This window comes from Myzus persicae, unplaced genomic scaffold (assembly GCF_001856785.1).
Source record: "Myzus persicae strain clone G006 unplaced genomic scaffold, MPER_G0061.0, whole genome shotgun sequence".
Classification (NCBI taxonomy): Eukaryota; Metazoa; Arthropoda; class Insecta; order Hemiptera; family Aphididae; genus Myzus; species Myzus persicae.
This window is the reverse complement of record NW_019101113.1, coordinates 333,312-356,463: the sequence shown is the minus strand read 5'-3', so window position 1 is coordinate 356,463 and position 23,152 is coordinate 333,312. Positions and strand designations below refer to the sequence as shown.

Genomic DNA, 23,152 nt, shown 5'->3' with positions numbered 1-23,152 from the left:
CTTCCGATTCGTTCAGTCTCGTGTTCAACGACCCTATACGAGTTGAATAGAATAATGCAATGAAAATTAACATATTTTACGAGCGATTATCCATTTAAGTGATTACACTCAATATTTCAAAAAGTTTTAATTTTTTTGAAAATCTGTTTTTTACATAATCGATGTCACCAATTATCATCATTATGATTTTTAACTTTTAAGGTTTTATTATTTTTGATACTGAAAGTAAAAGTACTAAAATGTCATTGTATGTATAAAATATAATGATATACGTAAAAGTTTCGAACAGACGAATTTTGTCAACATTTTAACTTCAAATGGTTATAAAAAAAATCGTGCATATTATATTGCATCTTTGTTCTTTTCAAATTGCTATTATACCAACTTATGAGGAACCTAGAATTAATTTTACCGGTTTTTCGACAAAAAAAACAATAATAATACCTAATAATGACAAAAATATGTTACTGTAGTAAGCGTAGTACCTAGTATGTTCATATGTAAATTAATAGCTCAAACATTTAAAAAATATTTTTTACAATGTAGGTACAATGCTTTTTGCATTTTTAGTTTCAAGTATCTATAAGGTTGTTTATTTTTAAATTGTATGTATCAAAAACTTAAGAAAAGTATTCTGATTTGGATTATAAAAAAATCAAAAATGTAACAAATATAAATAAAAATAGCGATACATATTCGTTTTATTTTAAATTTGGTTTTAAAACGACATTATATAGTTATGTAATAATAATATTTATAAAAAGTTAAAAGTTTTCGAATAAATTAACGTAGATACTTAATTAAATCACTATGTAGGCTGTTTACAACGAATGGTGTATTTATTAGCGTAAGAAGTCGTATCAGGGACCTACGTTTTAATAATTGAACGAGTGATTACATATATTTAATTTGTTGAGAGGTATCGGAAAGTTGAGCGATTTATAATACGAAGCAGCGTGCAGCAGTCACTACTCACTATACTGCAAATTGTTGGTTAATTTTTGAAGTACATTAAAACAATTTTTCGTATTATTAATATTTATTATAAATCATAATTACTCTGACCGACGTATAAAATGCAAACAATGTATAAATGACATTTTAAAGCAAAGCACTCGAATGTCTTATTAATGTATATTCAATTAGCTGTAATGATAAACATATTTTATCAATCTTCCCTGTACATTTGATTACCTTTTTTTATTTATTTATTCAAAAAATAAAGATATGATATGTCTGAAATAGTAATATATAGTGTGTTCTACACGGACATTTTTGTATTACAGGCCAATCAAAATGAGTCCAAAGAGGAATCTCTGCATTGAATCAATTTTGCGTCCGCGGAAAAAACCAAAAGACATGATTTTTTGCAGCGCAGAACATACAACATTTTTAGCTCGATATCTCACTATCATTTCAACGCTTAAACATCCACGGTCGTTACATACACTCTACCCACCCACTTTACGGCTCACATGATATTATTCCACCGCGTGACGTTCACTCGCTTTTATGATTACTTCGGTTTCAAGGCGGAGTTTTCACCTCAAACTGTAATGACTTCCCTGTGCAGTACTGTTAACTGACGGGTAGAGTGTGTATAACGACCGTGGGCGATTATGCGGTGAAATGATGATGAAATATCGAGCGGAAAACTATGTATGTTCTGCACAGGGAAACAGTTGTAGTTTGAGCGGAAAACTCTGCCTTGGAACTGCCCCCGAAATCATGAAAAGTGAATGCGCGTTTACGCGGTAGAATAATACCGCATGAGGCGAAAACTGACGGTGGAATGGACAGACATCGTCCTAAAAACAATGTGTCTCACACTGAAAAAATTGGAGGACGCAAAATTGATGCAAGCGAGAGATTCTCACTTGAACTCATTTTGATTCCTCTATAATACAACAATTTCCGTGTAGAACACATTATAATATATTTACTACTGTCTGACATTATGGGTTTTCATATTTAATAGCGTTTTCAATTAGTTTAAAGTGTTTACACTAATTTGTATAACACACTGGTACCATATTCCACGGGTGTTTCTGGAAAACTGTACTAAAGTAAATATTACTAATACAAAGTGAAACAGGTTTGCAATTTTTATTGGGTTACCACATCGTTAAAATTTCATTTTTACTCTCATTTAAATACAATTTACATGGCACCATCATATTATATACAATTTTCGTTATCTAATGTACTGGTGATACTAATAATTATCATGCACTTGTGCAGTCAGATTAAAAACGCTATAAATTATACATGACACCAAATTTGTATGATAGTACTATGTAAAGTATTATTTGAAATAATATAGATAATTTTGTTAATATTGAAGATATTTTGACTAAAATAATACAATTTCAAACATTTAAAGTAGAATAATAATTAATATTATCACATCAAACACAAAGTATAAGATGATGTCTATACTTTTTTAATTTAACGAGATTTAAATATAATATATTTAAAATAAAATAGACTCGTAACACACGATATTTTTCAGATAGTCAATAAATAATGTTGAATCTTACATCTGAAATATACAGAATCCAATATGTGTGTATTGAGTTAATATATTTATGTAGGAATAATAATATGTATAGTACTATTATAATTTATAGTGTATAGTGAAAATGCAGAAACAGTATATCCATATTATTTGGTCATAAGGTCACAATAGGTAGCTAGACATTCGGTTTTACTTGTAATTTTTTCTATACCTATACAATTTTATTAATTTATTGTATCATCATTGTATAGTATAATATACGAATACGATTTAATATCGATTTAGTTTATATATATATATATATAATATATATATTTTATTGATCTAAAGCCCGGCAACTATGGCCATTATCTAGTTCATAAATTATTATTTATTAATATATTAAAATTATACGGTGTTTGTTGTTAGTTTTAAAAAGTATAGTGACTATAAATTATAATAACATGAGAATATAATTTAGTTGACCTTATTTTTTTTTTACATTCAAATCAAACAACTACATCGTAATACGTGTTTACGTATACAGATACCTACATAGTGGGTAATATTATTAGCTGGGTATATATTTAATTGAACATAAATAATAGGTAGGTATCTACCTATAAAACATATTGCTAATTTATATACTCACGAATTTACAATATAGACGGTAAATTAAAAGGACAAATTGATGTTTTTATTACTTATTTTGTACACATACCGAACGCTTTTTTTCAAAGAAAATTATACTTAATTTGTGGTAGGGTATTTTTTTGTTTTATACAACCAGACCCCCACGCTATATTTAAAATACCTACACAATAAACGTGTGTAGTGTAATTTGAGTTTGACTTTTTATAAAAGAACGACTGCAGTAAAAAACGCATAGTGCAATCTCCGTAGCCAATTATCTACGTATTAACCGGCAACTGCATAGTATAAAATACAAACCAATTTTCTCCAGAGGTTAACAAAATGGTTAATTTTAGCCCAAAATTCATTTCGGCTAATTGGGGATAATATTCGTGTTATTAATAATAACTCCAGCTGGTTATTTTTGTTTTTTTTCCAAACTCAACATTTGCATGCTCATTAACAATCATCTACACTGCATCATATCATTAAATTAAATAGGCATTAATTTTTAAACAGGATTATTATAAATGTATAAACTTTAATAATTATATTTTTCATACCTAATTCATTATATAATACATTCTAGGGTTTTCTACAATGAGGAGGGTGCGATGGGGTTCTGTAAATACGTTTAGTTTTAATTTCCAGGACAAATAATAATATAATAGTGTCTATATTGTATACAGTAGGTATACATTTTTGTATAGTTTATATTAAATTTATATTTTCAACGTTTTAATACTACTGAGTAGGATTTAAATTAAAATAATTTACCATAAGTTTTGTTTAATAGTAATACAATTTTATATAAATATGCATATTTTAATTATTCGTATAAATGAATAATGAATATTAATCACTATTTAATTAATATTTTACGTTCAAATAGTAGGTAGGTATGTTCTGACAGATGGTTAATATTTTTACTAAATCGAGTAAAATGTGTGTTGATAAAAAATCAACATCGTAATTCGTAATAAATTAAGTAACTTTTAACCTAACCTATTATTATGTTGGTAAAATAAATCTCAACTTTTCAAAAACAGTTTGGATTTAATTATTTCTCTATAATATAAAGAACCGGGTTTTAAGTACATGCAGATAATTAAAATCTAGTCACAGACACATATTTTTAACTAAAAGGTATGTCTATATATTGTATTAACTTTAATCCTTACAGTATATTTGTGTATAAAGTACACTGCCCATGTATCTACCTTAATATATTTTATTTTAAATAATAATGGGACTGTCTTGTATATTTAATATGGAAATTGGACATTTTTTCCGTAATTAACTATATAATTATTTATTATACATTTATACGTAATTTATTATGTAGAAACGTATAACATATAATTATACATAGTTTTTAAAGTATAAATTATTACAAAAGCAATATGCTGTTATTTAACATGGTTTAAAATAATAATAATTTAAGTACCATTTCTAAGATTCTTTTAAAAAAGTTAACTATAGCATAAACTAATTATGTATAAAATGTAAATTTTTACTTGAAAAAAATAACAAGGCCTTTTTTCTGTTTATAATAATTGTAATTATGTATTAGTGTATTACTCAGAATAATTTAAAATATTTGTGTGAAAAAAAATGTTTGTACTTTAGAATATACGTATAATATTTTCTATTTATTTTAAAAATTTAAATAATCTACCCATAGCTTAAATAATTTAAATTCCATACATTTTTTGATATTTTCACAGTTAAATTGAATTTGATTTTTACATACTTTAGTTACCGATGGTAGAATTAGGTTAGGCCTAATCTAATCCCAAGTTTCAATTAAAGATACAGAATTTTATTTTGAAATTTTTTGATCTCATTATTGTAACTAGTATTAGATAATTAGTTATTTGAAAACTATAACTGTTTTAAGTTTGAGATTAGTGGTTTGTTGGGCTAGTATTATAATAGCTAGTATAGGTAAAATGATTTTTCCATAAATCAACTTCACTCGTTAAAGCTCTAAATGCAGTGTTACACAACTTATAATAAGATACAAATTTGAATTAAAAGCTTCCCTCTATTTTCTCTGCGTAATACAATAATAATAATCTAAAACTACTCATACATATAATTTAAACAATTGTTTGAATAGGTAACATTTAAAAAATTTAATTCTTCTAATTGAAGTATAAAGACGTACAGCTTTTATTATTATTATTTTTATTTTAGTATTAATGTAGCGTGTGTCACGAAAACTATGTAATATATTTAGCCAACCAAATCATACCTTTAACGAATAGCGTTTTATACGCACGTTAATATATAATGTTGAACTTTCATATAATCAGTACATTTCAGACGGTTAAAAAAGTTATATAATAAAAAATAAATATAAATTCTACCTCAGTTCACTTGTTTTACTTAGCATTATAATAATATAAATATATATATATAGTTGGTATATACCTATTATAATGTATAAATTTATACACGCGTATACATGAATAGGTTTGCGGACCATCGTGTACAATGAAATACAAATACCGTGAATATAAATAAATTAGGTCCTCGTTATCTATTTATTTTTTGCTTCAACTTTGTAATGGCACTTAAGTACTCGCTCAAACAGATTTTACAAAATGGAAAAAAAAACTTTCTTTAAATTAAAAAACTTTTTCCGGTCTCCCTTTTATTCGGGCGTTGTGTATTGGCTCACTTGAGTAAGGACCGAGGACCGCATGAGGGAGGAAAGAGCATTGATTAATAAGAAGATTTCCATTCCACCATGTAAAACGCATATCGTTGTTGGTTCTGTAATAACGTCGTATATGAGTGTGTATATTTTTATGTATATATTCGTATAGTATTATTGTGTGTAAGCCATGCGATTCGTGAATATTGCTCAAACGTCCCCTTTAAGAGCTTTTCTTAAAGGGCTTGTATAAACCAACCAACCCTCGTCAAGGAGAAAAAAAAATGGGAAAGGTCCCGGAAGTATTATTAAAAAGCAAAAAGTACTCGTAATCTGATATTATCATCAACCGTTTTTATTTTATTTTTTTAATACTGGTGTTTTCTTTTACAATATATATATTATATACCTATCCGACCCTAAAAAACAACATATATATACAATCATTCTACCGATAATTAGATTGGCTTCTGTATAAACACCAAGACATTTAATCGGAGGGTTAATTGCAAATTAGACGCAGGACTTTAAAACGTGTTAAAACATTGTAAAGGTAATAAGGGTTCTTTTCCTTTGACCGGAATAAAAGGTTTTCCGAAAGTTTTTTTTAAATTAAACAGTATTATAACTTAAAGAGGGGAAAATTAATAAGTTTTAATTCATACCACATCATCGAATACTAATGTTTTATCACTACTTTTATTTAACTTTGGCAAATGTATTAAAACTAAAACTTTTTAAAGAGAATGTTTCACTTATTATTTTGTTTATCTAATATTTTTATCATACTTTTATTGACAAAAAACATATTTTGCATAAATATAAATATCAATATCAATATTAATAATTCATTATTGAATTTTAATGTTTCATACAACATGGATGAAATGAAAGTAGGTTATAGGTTTAGAGTGATAAACACCACATAACAATAATTAAAATAAAATCTAGCACTAAGCTTTAATAATTATCATTTATATTGCTATTTATAATTATCTTTATATTATATTGAGAATTATTATATAGATGTTAAAGTATTAATTATACACACCTCAAAGTTCTAACTATATTATTTATAAAACTGTTTGTATAATGAACTAATATGTAAAATTGAGTTTTTTCTCAGTAAATAAATTGTTATAATTAAAAGTTTTTATTAAGAATTTTAATTGATACATTGGTTTTTATGAATTCAATTACGATTTAAATAATTAAATATTATTAGCAATGATATACGTTTTTATGCTGTGTAAATTTATACATCGAGTAGGTACCCTTGTGAATTTACTTTCACGTCAAAATAAGTTAATAATTTATTTATTATTACTATATATTTTTTTTATGTTACTCATATATTATAATATAGTTTAGTTAATTGAAGAAATGTTGGTGTACATTTTTTTTTAAGTACAATTATATTATTATATCAATGTTCTTACCCCAAACTATATAATAATAATTTTTTGGACTACACTTATTTCAATACCATGACATCAAAAAAATCTTAAACCATTTTCATTTATGAGATAATAATACCTATAGACGATGCATTATTTCTCTGATAGTCTGATTACAAGTGTATCAAACATTTTTAATTTCCATTTGTTATATATATATATAATATACAAAAGATCGAAATGATATTATACCTAACTATTAAAAGAGAAAAACGTAATAACCATTTCACATTGATACTAATCAGAAGATGTGTACGAAATGGTAACAGATATAGTTATGTACACATACTATATATATATTCGATTATGGGCTAAATGAAAATACTATAAATAGCGTAAATAATTTCCTTATTACACGTTACGGGCGACACTTTTTTCGTGACATTTTTATCTTTATATTCGTTATTAAATTATAATAAAAAAATATCTATATACATAAGGACCAGTGAGGAAACTAATTTCATTTTATTGCAGTAAAGAAATTACATTTCATATAATATAACTCACACGGCAGCATTGGCGGCGGCGTCGGCGGTGACGGACGAACGGACGTCCAGATTTAATATCGAGCCTATAATATAACTGCAGCCTGACGGTGAACTTCTCTCCCTTTTTCCTTATTCCTTTTTTTTATTTTTTATTTTTATTATTACATCAGCAGCTGCCGGCGTTTTCTTTTCCGTTTTCAGAATATACTTTTACGTTTATTATTCGCGAATTTCCCTCCACTGCTCACTCTGTCTGTGACATTTCCCCTCTTCGCTTCCATTGTAATTCAGACTTTCCCTCCACCATGCGCGGTATTCGGAATCGAACGCCATCGCGTTGGCTTCCTTTGGGCTCTCTCTTTATACATATATACACCTATATAATATTTAAAATATAACTAGCTTCCCTTAACGCACACAAATGGCTGTTTTTTCTCTCGGAAATTTCTCATTCATTTTCTCTACTTCAGTGACTACTCCTCCCATTTTTTTCATATATTATATTCTCATATACAAGTTCAAAAAATCAATGACTAAAAATTACATGGATTTCAGAAAATATTAAAATTGGCTTGTACCTATGTATGTTTATAAATAAATTTAATTAATTAATAAACTTACACCTACTGCCAATTGTATGATTAAAGCAATTCAGAAAAGAATAAAAATAATACACCAAGAACGTGTAGGTAATTAATAGCTGAGAAAACATCACACCTGTATATTATGTTTTCTATTATATGCACTTATATGGACCACATTGCAAATTTGAGTTCAGCAGTTTTAATTGTGTGTTGTTAGATTTAATATTAGAGTGAATTATCAAACTTTAAGTTAAAAGCATTATCTGTTCTCTCTGATTTGTTATAACATTTTTATTTTTGAATACTGATTATGTTATGAGAATTTTTAAATTTTAATATTGTACTGCACTAGCTATATTAACAATATTATATCGTAAAAACCAATAATAAGAAAACACGGATAGTGTTCTTACCATAATGATTGATAACAGATCAATTTACTCCAATATTTATACTTACAACACAAAATTAAACTGTACTAACTGGTCTAATTGTACCACTGAACGTAAGTTCTGGTATGTTAAATGTTATAGTAGGACAGAAATAACACGTGCGGTTTCAGCAATACGGCATCTTATTTAAGACATTTGATCTCAGTTTGTATTAAATAATTTACTATAAATTCGTAATAATTTTAGTCACATCTCACATATTATGATTTTATATACCTATAAGTTGAGTGATTAATGATTATCAATAGTGACCCGTATCGTTATCTCGGTCAGTTATTACTTATTAGATTTATCAAATAAATTGTTGGTACATTTAAATATAATTATTCAGTTAATACGAGTAAAATTTAAAACTTTATTCGAGGTAAATTAAGTTACTGAAACGTTATACCTTATCACATGTTTAAAACATATTGTGGTTAATTCAAAACGGCTTTTTTCATACTCAATTTCTACCTCACAAATGGTAAATGGAGTATAACAACTTTAACTTTTAAGACTTTAGTCATGCTAATTTATAGGTACTCCGAAAGTATTCCGTTTAATTTCTATAATTCTAATATTTGTTTAGCACACGTTGGCATGTTTATTTTTTGGGACAGAGTCGTTGATTTTTAACATAAATTTTCTACCTACCTAACGAACGATAGGTTAATATCAGCAGGTTACAAAAGTACGCGTATATTTATTAACATAATAGTGAAAGAGTATGCGTGTTTTTTCACTGTCCAAGGGGACCGAGAGAAAAATTATTAAAAACGAGAAAAATAAATAGAGGGGTTTCTCGTTGGATTCTGGCGGAGAGGTAAAGGGAAGTGTGCGGCTTAACAAGGCTCTCGGGAAAATCTGGTGAAAAAACTGGATAACGAAGCGTAAATATAATAACTGTATATAGACGAGAATGCAATTATTATAATTCCAAATTTATTTTCACAAATATTTTTTGTTAACATGCAACTTTTATACAATCAATTCTACAGACTGAAAATAAACATATTTTATGCGTTTAGTCAAATGCGTAATAAATGATAAAAAAGAAAAACACGGTTTAAGAAAATAATTTTTCACGACTTGCTGCAAATTCAATATAATATTACGGTATGTGGGTGTAAACATTGTCAAACGTTACATGTCACATACCAATAATATTATAATTATAATACACCATAAACATATTATTATTATTATATTACACGTTTGTTTGAAATAGCTCCATGAGATTTGCATCGTAATACACGTAAAACAATAGGTTTTCGAAAACCCGTCGCGTTGAAAATATTATTATGACAGGCGGGTGCACCATACGTATATACCTACCTATATAAGTTTTATACATATTATTTACCAAGTCTTGATGGCCACGAAAAAAAAAAAATTTCCGACTTCGGACACAATAATAAACATTTATTATGACACGATTAGCACGTGGGGCGGCGCGGCGGCGGATGTTACGAACCGGCTGATGAAATTGGTAAATTTTACACCAGGAATTACAAAAATGTACAGGAAATACAGAGCGGTGTAATTGTCAATAATAATAATATTTTAATATTACGAAATTATGTTCATTTTGTGGCAGCCGCGGCGGACTGCGGTGCTATACTGCGGGTTACAGCGGTGCTTCGCGCAACGGTGTTGTGGGCACCGTTCATGTGACAAAAAACCAGTTGTTATTATTATACCGGGTATACAAAAGCCCGACCGGGTACATACACACACGCAAGCGGTATATTAAAAATCAGCGGGCCATTGTCTTGGACAGAAAAACTAATCTGCATAATATTTTAGTATGCTCCGGCGCGATGAGAAAGAGGACGCGGCATGTCTTCCTTGAAGGGATTCCGGTATACGGCCGGCATGGGGTCGTGTGTGTGTGCGCGCGCCCGTTCAACGCAGTGCCTATATTATGTGTATTGTCTCGTCGAGGGTTCTTTAAAAAATAGTTTCGTCGTATGTATAGTCAACGAGAGTAGTAAAAAAAAATACCTGACGGATATAAAGGATGTGAAAAAAAAAAAAAAAACAAAACAAAACAAACGAATACCGCGCTGGACCGGTGAGAACGTTCATTAATCGTATGCAAAAAACCGAATAATAATTATTGTCCCCGGGCTAACTGGTGAGTGTGTGTGTGTATGTGAGTAGGAAATAATAATAACAATAATAATGGGTACACGCAGGGGATATTGTTTCTGTATAAGAGTATACACGACGTATAACTTTTTTTCGTCGCATACATTTGCATAAAATTATCTCATCGGGGGTAACACTACATGTATAATATAATATCATATGTATACGACGTGTACGCAAAGTAAAATTTGTCTGTTGGGGATGTTTACCCATTACTTTTATATACATACGCACGTCATCATCACCTGGGACTCTGGTATGTATTTATAATTATTATATTTAGTATATACCTAACGCTTACGTCGTGTTAAATGTGCAGTATACGTGTATCGTCGTAGTATTGTTTAAGACGCCTTTTTGCCGGAAAAGTTTTAGGATTTTGACTCGCGGTGTTGGTGCGCAAAACGAAGTAAAATTATTATTATTTTTATATTAATTTTACGTTCCATCGATTAAAAATTGTTGATATTATACCACGTTTACCCCGATTGTTAACTTCGTTTAATATGTTCGAGCCGCTTCCATGTACATCCAAAACGTTCATCAGGCATGCTGACTCCAATTTCCTTTCATAATTAAAATTCTAACTTTTGGAATTTTTAAATAAACTAAAATATACTCAGACATTTTTACTTCAAATTCTTGAGTTTTTTTGACTATTTAATGAGTTCTCTGTATCGATAAAAACTTCTGTTTTTAAAATGAGAACCCCCCTCTTTTTACTGTAAACTTTTGAGAGGATAGTTTTTTTAAAAATGTTGACGTACCTAATTCAAAATTTGAATGAGTATTTTTTTTAGTTATTATAAAATGTTTGTATACTATATTATATAATATTATACTTAAGATAATAGGTAGTCCTTAAAAATGGTTTCAGAAGAATATAAAATAGACGTAATATTGGAATTAGTATTTATTATACTTGGGCTATTTTTACAAATAATTAATGTTGATGGATTAATATTAATGAATACAATTTTCAAATCGCCATAGCCCATAGCCCCCATATCATATAAACCCGATATTAGTTATTATGTACCTTTTATCCTTAGAACACAAAGTCAAATACCTCAAAAACTACTCATCCGAATTTTGATTCTGACACGTCCAACTTTTTAGAAAAATTATCCAATGAATAATTTATGGCTGGATAGAGGGTTCTCATTTAAAATATAGAAGTTTGTATCTCCACGTGACACTTCTTGAGTAAGTAGAACAAAAATTTACAAGAATTTGAAAATACGGTCTTTAATAGTAAAGATAAGATTAAAAAAATAGTTCAGAATTTAACGGCATTATTGAAAAAGAAAAAACGAGTGTGCATGTTCGGCGAGTCATCCTGTGTATTGTATATAGATAATGCGTATATCATCGGTCGGTAAACTACAACTAGTAAATAGTTAACGTGAAAATAACTATATACCTAACTAATATACATAATGTGTGGAATATATACGTCTATGGGATATGCATAACTTCAGTACCGGCAGCTGCAACAAGGAATAACTATGTTAAATATACTATAGTGCAGCGGTTCTCAATATTTTTATATCCATGTACCTCCCACCCAGTTCGAACATTTTTATGTACCACTTGACCAAATAACGTTTCTTTTTGCTTATCAAAAATGTATACGTTATCTTACAATATGTGCGGAATTTTATTTTTTCAGGAACTACAAAATGATGATAATAATATAAGCATTTAATGTACAAAAAGAAAATTAAATGTGAACAATTATTTGTATTATTATTATCCAATAAGCCAAATAATATTTAATTTGATTAATAACGACAATACTACAGAATTTTTTTTAAAGACGATTTGTTTTAGCTTAACCTTAGACTGAGAGAGGCTGCTAAAGTGGATAAAAATATTATTGTTTTAAAATAAAATACAAATTATATTTCTTACAGATTTTATCAAATAAATTAAAAAACGACCTTCGCAAGTTTATAGTTAACTTTGATCTTTAAACAACTCATTATTATTACACTTATTTTATTTTTATTTTACATTCTGGCCATTGGAATTTATATAATACAATTATTATTAATGTTTTTTCTGTAACAATATAACTCAACATTTTATTTAATAGTGGTAAAACAATAATACAGAAAATAAAACACACAGACCACTCATAAATACTCGAGTACCTTTATTCTTATTAGGTTGTTCCGATCAAATATTCATTCCTGTAAGGTTTGTTATACCAGGATTATATACATTATAAATTTAGTGGTATGCGTCATATCAGTATATTGCAGTGTACATTCAAATATTTAGTAACGTCTAGAAAGTTTGAAACATTTTAAACAATTTATACGCATAGAATATTTCTAAACTTTCTAGACCTATCTGCAGCTATACCTACTATGAATACTTAACCTGTATACTTTTTTCTTCGTTAACTTTAATATTCTGTGTAAGCACAATGCTGTTGGTTTTTTACTTTAGTCCCTTAAAATATTTAACAGCAAGTCAATTCACTAAAAAATTGACTGAAAGTAAACGAATAAAATGGATTTTTTTGAATGTATAATTTTCTATCATATACGTATTAGAGCATTTCAAAAATATTTTGGGCTATGTACTATGTATATTTTTGAGATTTGGAGTTATGTTGATAAATATTTTGTTTCTCGGTAAAAAAAAACTTGATATAATACAATAATGTATTACAATGTAAAGTTAATACAATAAGATAAGTTGTTTTTACAAAAATAAAAATAATATTTTTTTATTAGCGTTTGAAGTTAAGATGTTGTCGTAATTGAATATAAAAAAGCAACGAAATTTCTTCAAATTATACACGATTACATTCAAACATATTTAGACTCAATTTAAGCAATTTTTACCACGAAGATTTATCATATATAGTTAAAATTTAACACACAAATTACAGTAGAAATTTTTAGAAGTTAATCTACCAGTTATTTTTACTTAAATTACTTAAATTATGCGTGATATCCAAAATTTAATTTGTATATTTTTGCCCCCGATCCAGAAAAAGTTAACAACGTCGTTTACAAAGACATTTTCAAGTCTTTCAGTCTTTGAATTATCAAAATAATGGCATAATTCATATATCTTTTGTTCCATCCATAGTTATACAAACAAAATGAACATTTTAAATTTCATTTTAATGAACATACACGACCTCTAATTTTAACGCTGCGTACATTAAATTTATTAAATGAAAAAAATTATAATAAGCATTAGTTTTTCTATTGACACAGACGATATAATTATTGTATAATTATGTCATATAAATTGGGTTTCAAAAATTAATTTGAAGAAAAATCATGCATGTAAAGAAATTGACTTCACATATTTATCACATAAAAACAAAAAGATAAAACATATTGTTGAGAATTTAGAATGGATATTTGCAATCGATGCTGCATAACAAACAAGTGGAGATGAAAATATAAGTTATATTTCTTTGAAATGGCTGTCTTTTTATATACAGGGTGATGCATCAAGTATGCTTATTGCCCACATCCTTTTTTCTTCAATTATGCAGTAATTCAAAATAAGATTTTTGGAATTTCTAATATATCTACTAAATATACTCTTATAATAAACCATATTCTCAAATCTTGAGATTTTTTGTACTACTATTATAATGAGTATCTTGTTTTGATACTAACGTGTTTTTCAAATGGGAACCCTCCTTCTATACTTTAAATTATTTAGTGGATAAGTTTTCAGAAAATTCTGACGTGCCATGACAAAAAATTGAACAAGTAATTTTTAAGTTACTTAACTTTGTGGATAAAAGGTCCATAATAAGATTGGAAAAAAAATATAGGCTTGAAAATTGTAGCGATTATTATCAATTTATGTATACTAATCATTTGTAAAAATGATCCAAATGTAATAAATACTGAATCCAACATTGCATTTACCTTATATTTTTGTAAAACCACTTTTAAGGGCTATTATTCTTGGTACAAACATTTTAATAATTGAAAAACTATTCGTTTAAATTTTGAATAAGGTACATAACAATTTTCAAAAAATTATCCACTTAATAATTTACAGTAAAATAAAGATGCAGTTCTCATTCAAACAACATAAGTTTGTATCACCACAGGATATTCATTAAGCAGTATAAAACAATCTCAAGAATTCGAAAATATGGAGGTCTTTAAGTATATTTAAAATTCCAAAACTCTGATTTTAAATAACTGTATTTCTGAAGGCAAAAAGGGGGGGGGGATGAACATGCTTGGTTAATCTTTCTGTAAAGTTTTACTTAGCACAATTAGTTCATTCAATTATTTTTTAAACGATAACTATTTATTGGCTGGTAGACGGTTGTAACTTTTCTCGGTGAAAATCGAAGATTGAAATTTATTTTAGAATGATTACAACGAAATTCATATGACTAACACTACAATTGAATCTAGTCAGTAGGATTCTAATAAACTTATCTTTGCTTTTACTGAAAATACTCTAGGCAATATCCTAATGTTACAGATTTACTTTTTGATACCTTGTAACTTGTTTAATTTTTTTTTTTGTATGAAAACATTAAAAATTATAATTTATGGACATCATTAACACTAACTATATTATAAAAGTTTTAAAATATTACAAGAACAAGACCATTTGGACAATCTTCGGCATAAGAATGAAAACAGTTTTTTTTGCATAATATGTTTTTGTTCCATGGTACTAAAATCACTCTCCCCCTTTGAAGTTTTGTCGAAACCTCTACCGCTACAACTATGGTAACTCGCAAGTTTGTATTAATTATTTTAAAAGGCATTTTATCTAATCAAAGTAGGTATGTGTTGCGCGGAAGCAGCGTCTATAATACGACATTAATGAAAAAAAAAGACCTATATAACCTAACTTATAATAGAAGTTATTCAGTGTTTAATATTAAAAATTCGATTATAATAAATGTTAGTCGTTTACCAGCTATTGCATACATAAACATGTTAATATTATTGGAATCGTTTTAACTCGTAATATTTACCAAAATATATAATATATGTGAGTGTATACGAGGGTGTTTTTAAATAATTGTATAATTGTTTTTCCGGAATTTCGGACGAGGTATTTTATTTTTTCGTTTCACCTCTTCCTCCCCTCACAACCACCACCATTGCAGCGTGCGTTCATATATATAAGTTCAAAAATATATTGTGTAATTGCCCGTCGACAAACTCAATGTGCGTGTGTGCGTAGAGCTGGGTGTGTTTTGTGTCGGATCGTGTACACGTGGCCTGCAGGGGGTAGATAGATTCAGAACGAGGGTGTCGATTTGGCATCGCGAAACGAACGGCTGCGGGGTGGTGGTCCGTCCACAGTGGGTCGGCGGGGGACATGAGAAAACGCGGCGCGGCCATGATGTTTTTTTCGTATGCGTGTGTGTGTGAGTGTTACTTGTGCGCATTATTCAGGAAATTGTGTGTGCGGGCTGCAGCCATGCATTATGCCACAGCCACCGCCGCCATTTCCCAGGGACCTTTTTCCACAGCTCAGCGCTCACTTTTCCTTATTTTTTATCAGTTTTCATCATATCGTATCGAAATACATTCATAATAATAATATTATTAGCTATAATGCATAAACTATATTATTTACTCACGCACCCAATTATTTCCAAATGCACTATATATAAATATACAAATAGTGGGTATATGTATATTGTATATTGTATACATACTACGGCATGCGTATTTAGTCTTTAGGCTAATTAAGCAACAATATTTCACCTGTTATTTCACCTCCGATACATATATGTATTAGTTAATCAATTAGATATACTATATTTTAATACACATAATTATTATGTAGGTATCCACCTATGATTAAAGTGTTATAAGTTATTTAATATTATGTCAGTTATCATTTAGATAAGCACTAAATAATTTTAGCATTTTTATTAATCATTTAATGACAAACGCTGTAATATAATATGTGAGAAATTGAGCATCAAACTGCAATGCCTATACTGTACGAGCATTGTACATTTATATTCGTAGGTGGTAGGCATGCCTCTTATATTTTAGATTATAAGCAGAAGTATGAAACAGGGTTAAGGGTATAAGTAAGTACTAAATTTTAGTGAGATGCAGTCTATGCACCGTTATAGATTTATTATAGTGTAGTATAAAAAATTACATTATTTTTGTAAACAATTGTAACGAATCACGAAATGTAACGCTACAAACATAAGTAATAGTTAATACTAAAAAGTGAACCACCTATTTGAAAAACGACGTGAGTCCATAAAAGGTAATTCTGTAAGAAAACTGTTTTTACGCTACCAGTGATACATGGTTATTTGATATTTCCCTTTCATATTGATTATTTACAATACTAAATTTTTTTTTTTGCAAATGTTCATACGTGATCCGTCTATCATTTGATAACACATTTCACTCAATATCTCAATTTGTGATATTTTGTGACTTACGAGTACGTCGTTTGACTCGTTTCTTAAATAGGTGATTCAATTAATAATGCTTACTGGGCATATTTAAGTCATAAATACATACATAATCTTGTATTGTAATTTGAGTGATTATAAACTCACTAAGCTTAATATTATAAAAGAGGTACACTAATACTTATACACCATGTCAATTGTCAAGTTCGATAATCGATAGACCTAGCTGGTTAATAACATCAAACATACTGGATATAGACAACTCCGGAGTCCAAATAACTAATATGTACGTAAGCATAAGTCTTTAAGTTTTAATTTGTTATACAACTGTATATTGTTTAATTTTGACTATGTGAAATATTAAATATATTAATTAGAACATATCATTTGAACTTTATTTACTTAAGCTTCCTGACTACGATAGAAATCATAACTTAAATGGACCTAAACCCTAAATATAACTACAGTGAATAAAAATAAAAATAGTGTTGTTGCGGTGTTGTACTCGTACATAGAAGATAATAACGCATATTAAACATTAAGATTACCCCTATAGCTACAATGGAATATTGTTGGGTAACTGTTTAAATAGTTGTTGCAACTTAAAAAAATGTTAATTAGATATATAACAGGTTCCCCAACATCGTTACAAATAATAATGTATTATATAGAGGTATAAGTTAATTCATAATTAAAACGATATTCTTACGAGTATAATCTGGTTCCTAAGCTACAAATGAAACTTGTGATCCCGAGGCTTTCTAAAAATTGAGCATAAATCGGCAATATTTTTTTATGAGCGATTGATGTTAGAATTTTGACGAATCACTAAAATTATTTTTAAGTTAAAAATTCTCAAAATGTTTAATATTCATACCTTACATTCGAACATTTATTACAAGGTTCTTCATAAGTTTGTTATTTGGTAATGGAACAATAAAGTTAGAATAATTCTATAAATATTTTTTATGAACTTCTGAAGTTAAAATGTTGAAGTAATTGAATATTTACCCGTAAAATAACGATTACTCATCAAAGTTTTAATCATTTTGTTGTAATTCAAAAACAAATTACCGTCTTTGAAAATTTCACCAAATATTAATTTAATAGTTGTATATACATGGCATAATTTTCAAAATATTTTGACTCTTTTTGAGCCATTTGACACATTTTTGAATTTTATTTCTAAATGTTGATAAAAAAAAATGAGCCAACATTTTTAGGAAGCAACATTTTTAATTGATATTTGTAATAGCATCCAAAATACACGCAATATTAAGCACACCATTTACTGCGATAAAACCATTAATTCATAACGAAATATAACGAACATATTTTAAATTGACCATAAATATTATATTTTGTAATACCAATATTCAAATGTGCAACAAACTCAAACAATAATTTTTCCCATATTTAAAAGATAAAACATTATAAATACAATACTTGAAAAATTCAATTTAAACACTCATATCAATTTGAATGCATAATAAATATTAATTAAAAATAATAATAGGAACGACAGGATAATAATATAACGTATTTATCATATGTAGCTTTCAGAATAACGGTTTACAAAAATATCCACATGTAATTTGTTTTAACAATATTCTTCAATATTGTTATTGCATTCATCAAAATTATTTATAAAATCGTCAGTATTCAACAATTTTGCTTCAGACACTATAGGAATTCATATAGCATAGCAATAATTATGCTAGAGCCAGATGATTATTGAGGACCATAGAATTATATTTTAAATTTCTCAAGTACATACATTTTTATCCTCTTCATACAATCATACGCGAAGCAGAAGAAACAGCCAACAGGTATTTTAATTGCAATAGTAACTATACAGTAGGTACTGTACAATATAGCTTTATTTTCTCTGGCATTTAGACGCAGATAAAACGCGTCTATTAATGAGGCTTGAATACATACATTTCAACCAGATTAAAACGATGTTTACATACGTTACAATACACATATTATCATACAATATTTTTTTATTCTTTTAAGTCATGACTCATGAGACAATTTTCAATGACCTACTCTGATTTATTTTAAAACTACATACGAATTTAATGAATTCTACAGCTACATTACACTTTAAAGTGAACCCGGGGCTTCCCCCGGGCTTATATAGTTATAACTTAATATTTTGCACAGACAAATTTTATCATTGTACCTATGTATATAATATGTAACCGAATATACAGTAATTTTATGATAGGTAATAATTAATAGTAGGTATATGTACCGCGGAGAGACGTTTAAAGCTATGAACCCTATTATGCATTTATTATAAATATTTAATACCAATATAATATAATATTCAGAGTTAGAACACTGCCATTAGCAATTCTCTCATTTATAAATCAAAGGACGAAAAAATAAATTAAATTCTGTTTATCGGCAACGGATAACGATACTAGTTAATATGCCCTCGTTAAGAAAAAAAATATAAATGCCTACCTACCTATTGTCTATAATCTATAGATGTACATGCACATGTCTCGTATATCGAATTGCGTCCGTGAGAGAATCGCTTACGCAACACGAATACATGTATAGATATATTATACATAGTATATTGTATACATTACTGCAGGGACGCATTTAAAATATTATTATAATAAGCAAACGGTTATAAACAACACGCGGCTTTCGTAATTATTATACCGTGGTTCGTGTGTGTGTGTGTGTGTATGAATCGGATATACGATGCAGGGGAGATCGGGCGAGAGGTTTTAATGAACGAATTAGCATTTCCGGTCGCTGCGAGGAGGACGGGGTTGAACGAAGACGATGTACACGACGACGCGGACGAGTGACGGAGACGCTCCTCGATTGCAACGTCTATTATCACGATTGTTATTATTATTACCATTATGATAATATTCGTTATTATTTATATAGTGCACGCGCATATACGACAATAATTATACAGCAGGCTGTTAATGGGAAAACGGAGGCGGCACGTCGGTCGCCGACACACGCACATCGCAGCAGTTTTTGCACAAGACCAACTGTTGATGCGACAGTCCCTTCTACCCCCCCCCCCCCCAAATCGTGTGTCTAGGGTGTAAAAATTTCATAACGGGTCGTCTAAACAAAAGGTGGTCGACCGCCGTACGTGTATAATGTACGTGCATAATATTAATATATTACATGTAGAGCATTTGATACACCTATATTATATTTATATATATCGTATATCGTATACCTCAGCTGCAGTGCGCGAGATGGAGATGTGGGTCACACGCGTGTACCGTCTATAATATAATAATTATTATGTATAAGAAGACCGACCGCTGCTGCAAGAGCGCGGGAAAGACAAAACGAAACGAAAAAATTATACTCGACACATTATGCAAATCGCCGTCTTTTGTCTTGTTCATTTTACACCCCAAATATAATATATTATAATATAATGTACCTGCATGCAGCTTCGGCGTCTCGTCGCGTTGTTCCAGTGTCGGTGAGGTATTTTGTTTCTAATTCACGAACAGAGTGCACAGGACAGCACAGGTATTGGTAGGTAGGTATGTGTATAATAATATAATATTATAGGCGTGTATACGTCGCTAATTCACCGTGCCGTCCTCCTCGCAGTCGTCCCCGTCGGGTTTCACACGTTTTTCATCCCGCGTCTATAGGCTTTACATTTTAAGAACAATGCAATTATATTGCACCTGGACACTGCAGCGGCATTTGTTATTGTTATTATTACGTGCGTGCGTATATTATGTGCACTATTTCAGCGTATGCTCAAATATATGCATATTTTATATTTTTATATAGGTACCGAAACTGCCCCGAGCGTAAGACAAACCCCGCAGCGAATCTGTCACATAATAATATCTGAGTGCATGTCATTATTATATACGAAACACGCATACTATTATAACAAATGAGAGCGGCCACAACATGATGTAAGTAAAGCGGGGCGGTTACCCGGGAAAACCCTAAAATTTAATTAAGAAATTACGGATCAAATAATGAAGGTAGGTACGTTTTGTAACGAAACAACCACACGCCTACGTAAATAATTAGTGTGACGCCATCTATCGGCGAAACTACGCACACTGCTTTTATGCATAACCGTCATTTCAGTAAATATTATTTCTCTATTCATCAATATTTACTGACATTAATCTTATACATAATTAATAACTATTTGTTTCTATAAATTTAAAATCAGCCCCCCGTTCCAAAGTGGGTTTGGAAAAGAACATTTCTGAATGTTTACGATATGACCCGATACAATAAATTATTGAATCGTCAGACTACGACATCACTATGGACGAGCACTATACACAGCCCAAACTCAAGTCCGGAAAACATCTTAAACTTCAAGACAAATATACTACTCATAGCTAAAAAGATTAACCGACTTTCAAAAAATATTAATTAAGAAAGCTGCTTAATATATAGGTACCTCGAGAGTCGACTTTATCTTTGACACTGTAACTATTAAGGTGCCTGTACACTGTAGAGATAAATACAGCTAGATTTAGATTGCTCTAGCTAGACTGCACTAGAAGTGTGTTTACACTAGAGTGAAATGTGCTCTAATTATAGCAGTCATAGAGAGCGCATAGATCAAATCTACCTAGATAAGTCTACGGCCCATGTACATTAGTCAAACTTGATAGTCTAGATAGTTCTTTTATTGAGAGAGCATTTTGGCTGTTAGTTCGTTAGTTCACGCGTTTTCTTTGGACGAAAAATGTCGGATCGCAAACGCGTTGCAGCTGCAATTATAGTGTGTAGTTTGATTAAAAAAAAACAGGAAATAAAATCAAAAAAAACAAAGAGGTTGTGGGTGAGAAATTGGATATCAAAAAGAGATGACGAAGGAGTGCACGCAAAATTACTGAAAGAAATGAGTGTAGAAGATACCACTTCGTATGAAAATTTCATACGAATGTCCAAAAATGATTACCAGAATCTCTTAGAAATAATTACACCAAAAATTATAAAAAAAGATACTCACCTCCGAAAAGCGATTTCACCTTCAGAACGACTAACATTGACGTTGAGGTTTCTTGCCACAGGTAAACGGTTTGATAATTAAAAAAATGTATATATTTTATTTTGCTTATTTTTGTATCTTTTTATTATAGAATAATTTTAACATCATAAATTAATAAAATAACATATTATAACATTATATTATAACTTTCAATACATTTTAAATTAGAAATAAGATAAATATAAATATTAAAATAAAATAAAATTTACATCATATTTAATTTATGAAATATGCTACTTGTTTTAACGTAGGTGACAGTTACCAGTCTTTAAGTTTTTTGTTTCGGATTCCTCCGACAACTATTAGCCGAATTGTTCCAGAAGTTTGTCAGGCGTTGTTTGAAGAACTGAAATGTGACTATCTGAAGGTTAGTAATTTTACTGGGGATTATAGTTTTCATAGAAAGTTGACAAATTAGAACTGTCACTCGCTATTTGTTGAGGCATTGATGATAGGTTAGAAAGAGTTATTAAGTTGTCATGTGGATTTTGATTAGAAAAACCACTAGATGATGCCCAGTCAGAGACAGTATCAGAGTAATTTTCAGATGAACATGTAGAACCAATTTTTTCACATCTGTCTTCCTCTTCTCCCATATCAATGATAGCTCTCTGTATTATGCGCTTCAATCGTCTTCTTCGTTCTTCAGAACGGAGTTGTCGTAACTCCACAGCAACATAATTTCCAAAAACATCAAATTCATCACTCGGAGCTCTTAACACGGACATAGCTTCTTTAAATAACTCTTCGTCATCTTCGTTTATAGATTTTGATTCATTTCCCTTATATAGTTTTTTTT

General features: G+C 29.3%; 1 protein-coding gene across 1 annotated transcript in view; it reads left to right on the top strand.

Moving 5' to 3' along the window:
- The first annotated feature begins 21,939 nt into the window (after positions 1–21,939).
- Positions 21,940–23,152, top strand: part of LOC111027765 — a 3,101-nt gene continuing 1,888 nt past the window's right edge. Inside the window, exons 1-2 of the mRNA XM_022306183.1 lie at positions 21,940–22,375; positions 22,605–22,720. Of these exons, the coding sequence (XP_022161875.1) occupies positions 22,048–22,375; positions 22,605–22,720 (444 nt within the window). The 5' untranslated portion in view covers positions 21,940–22,047. The remainder of the gene's footprint in view (positions 22,376–22,604; positions 22,721–23,152) is intronic.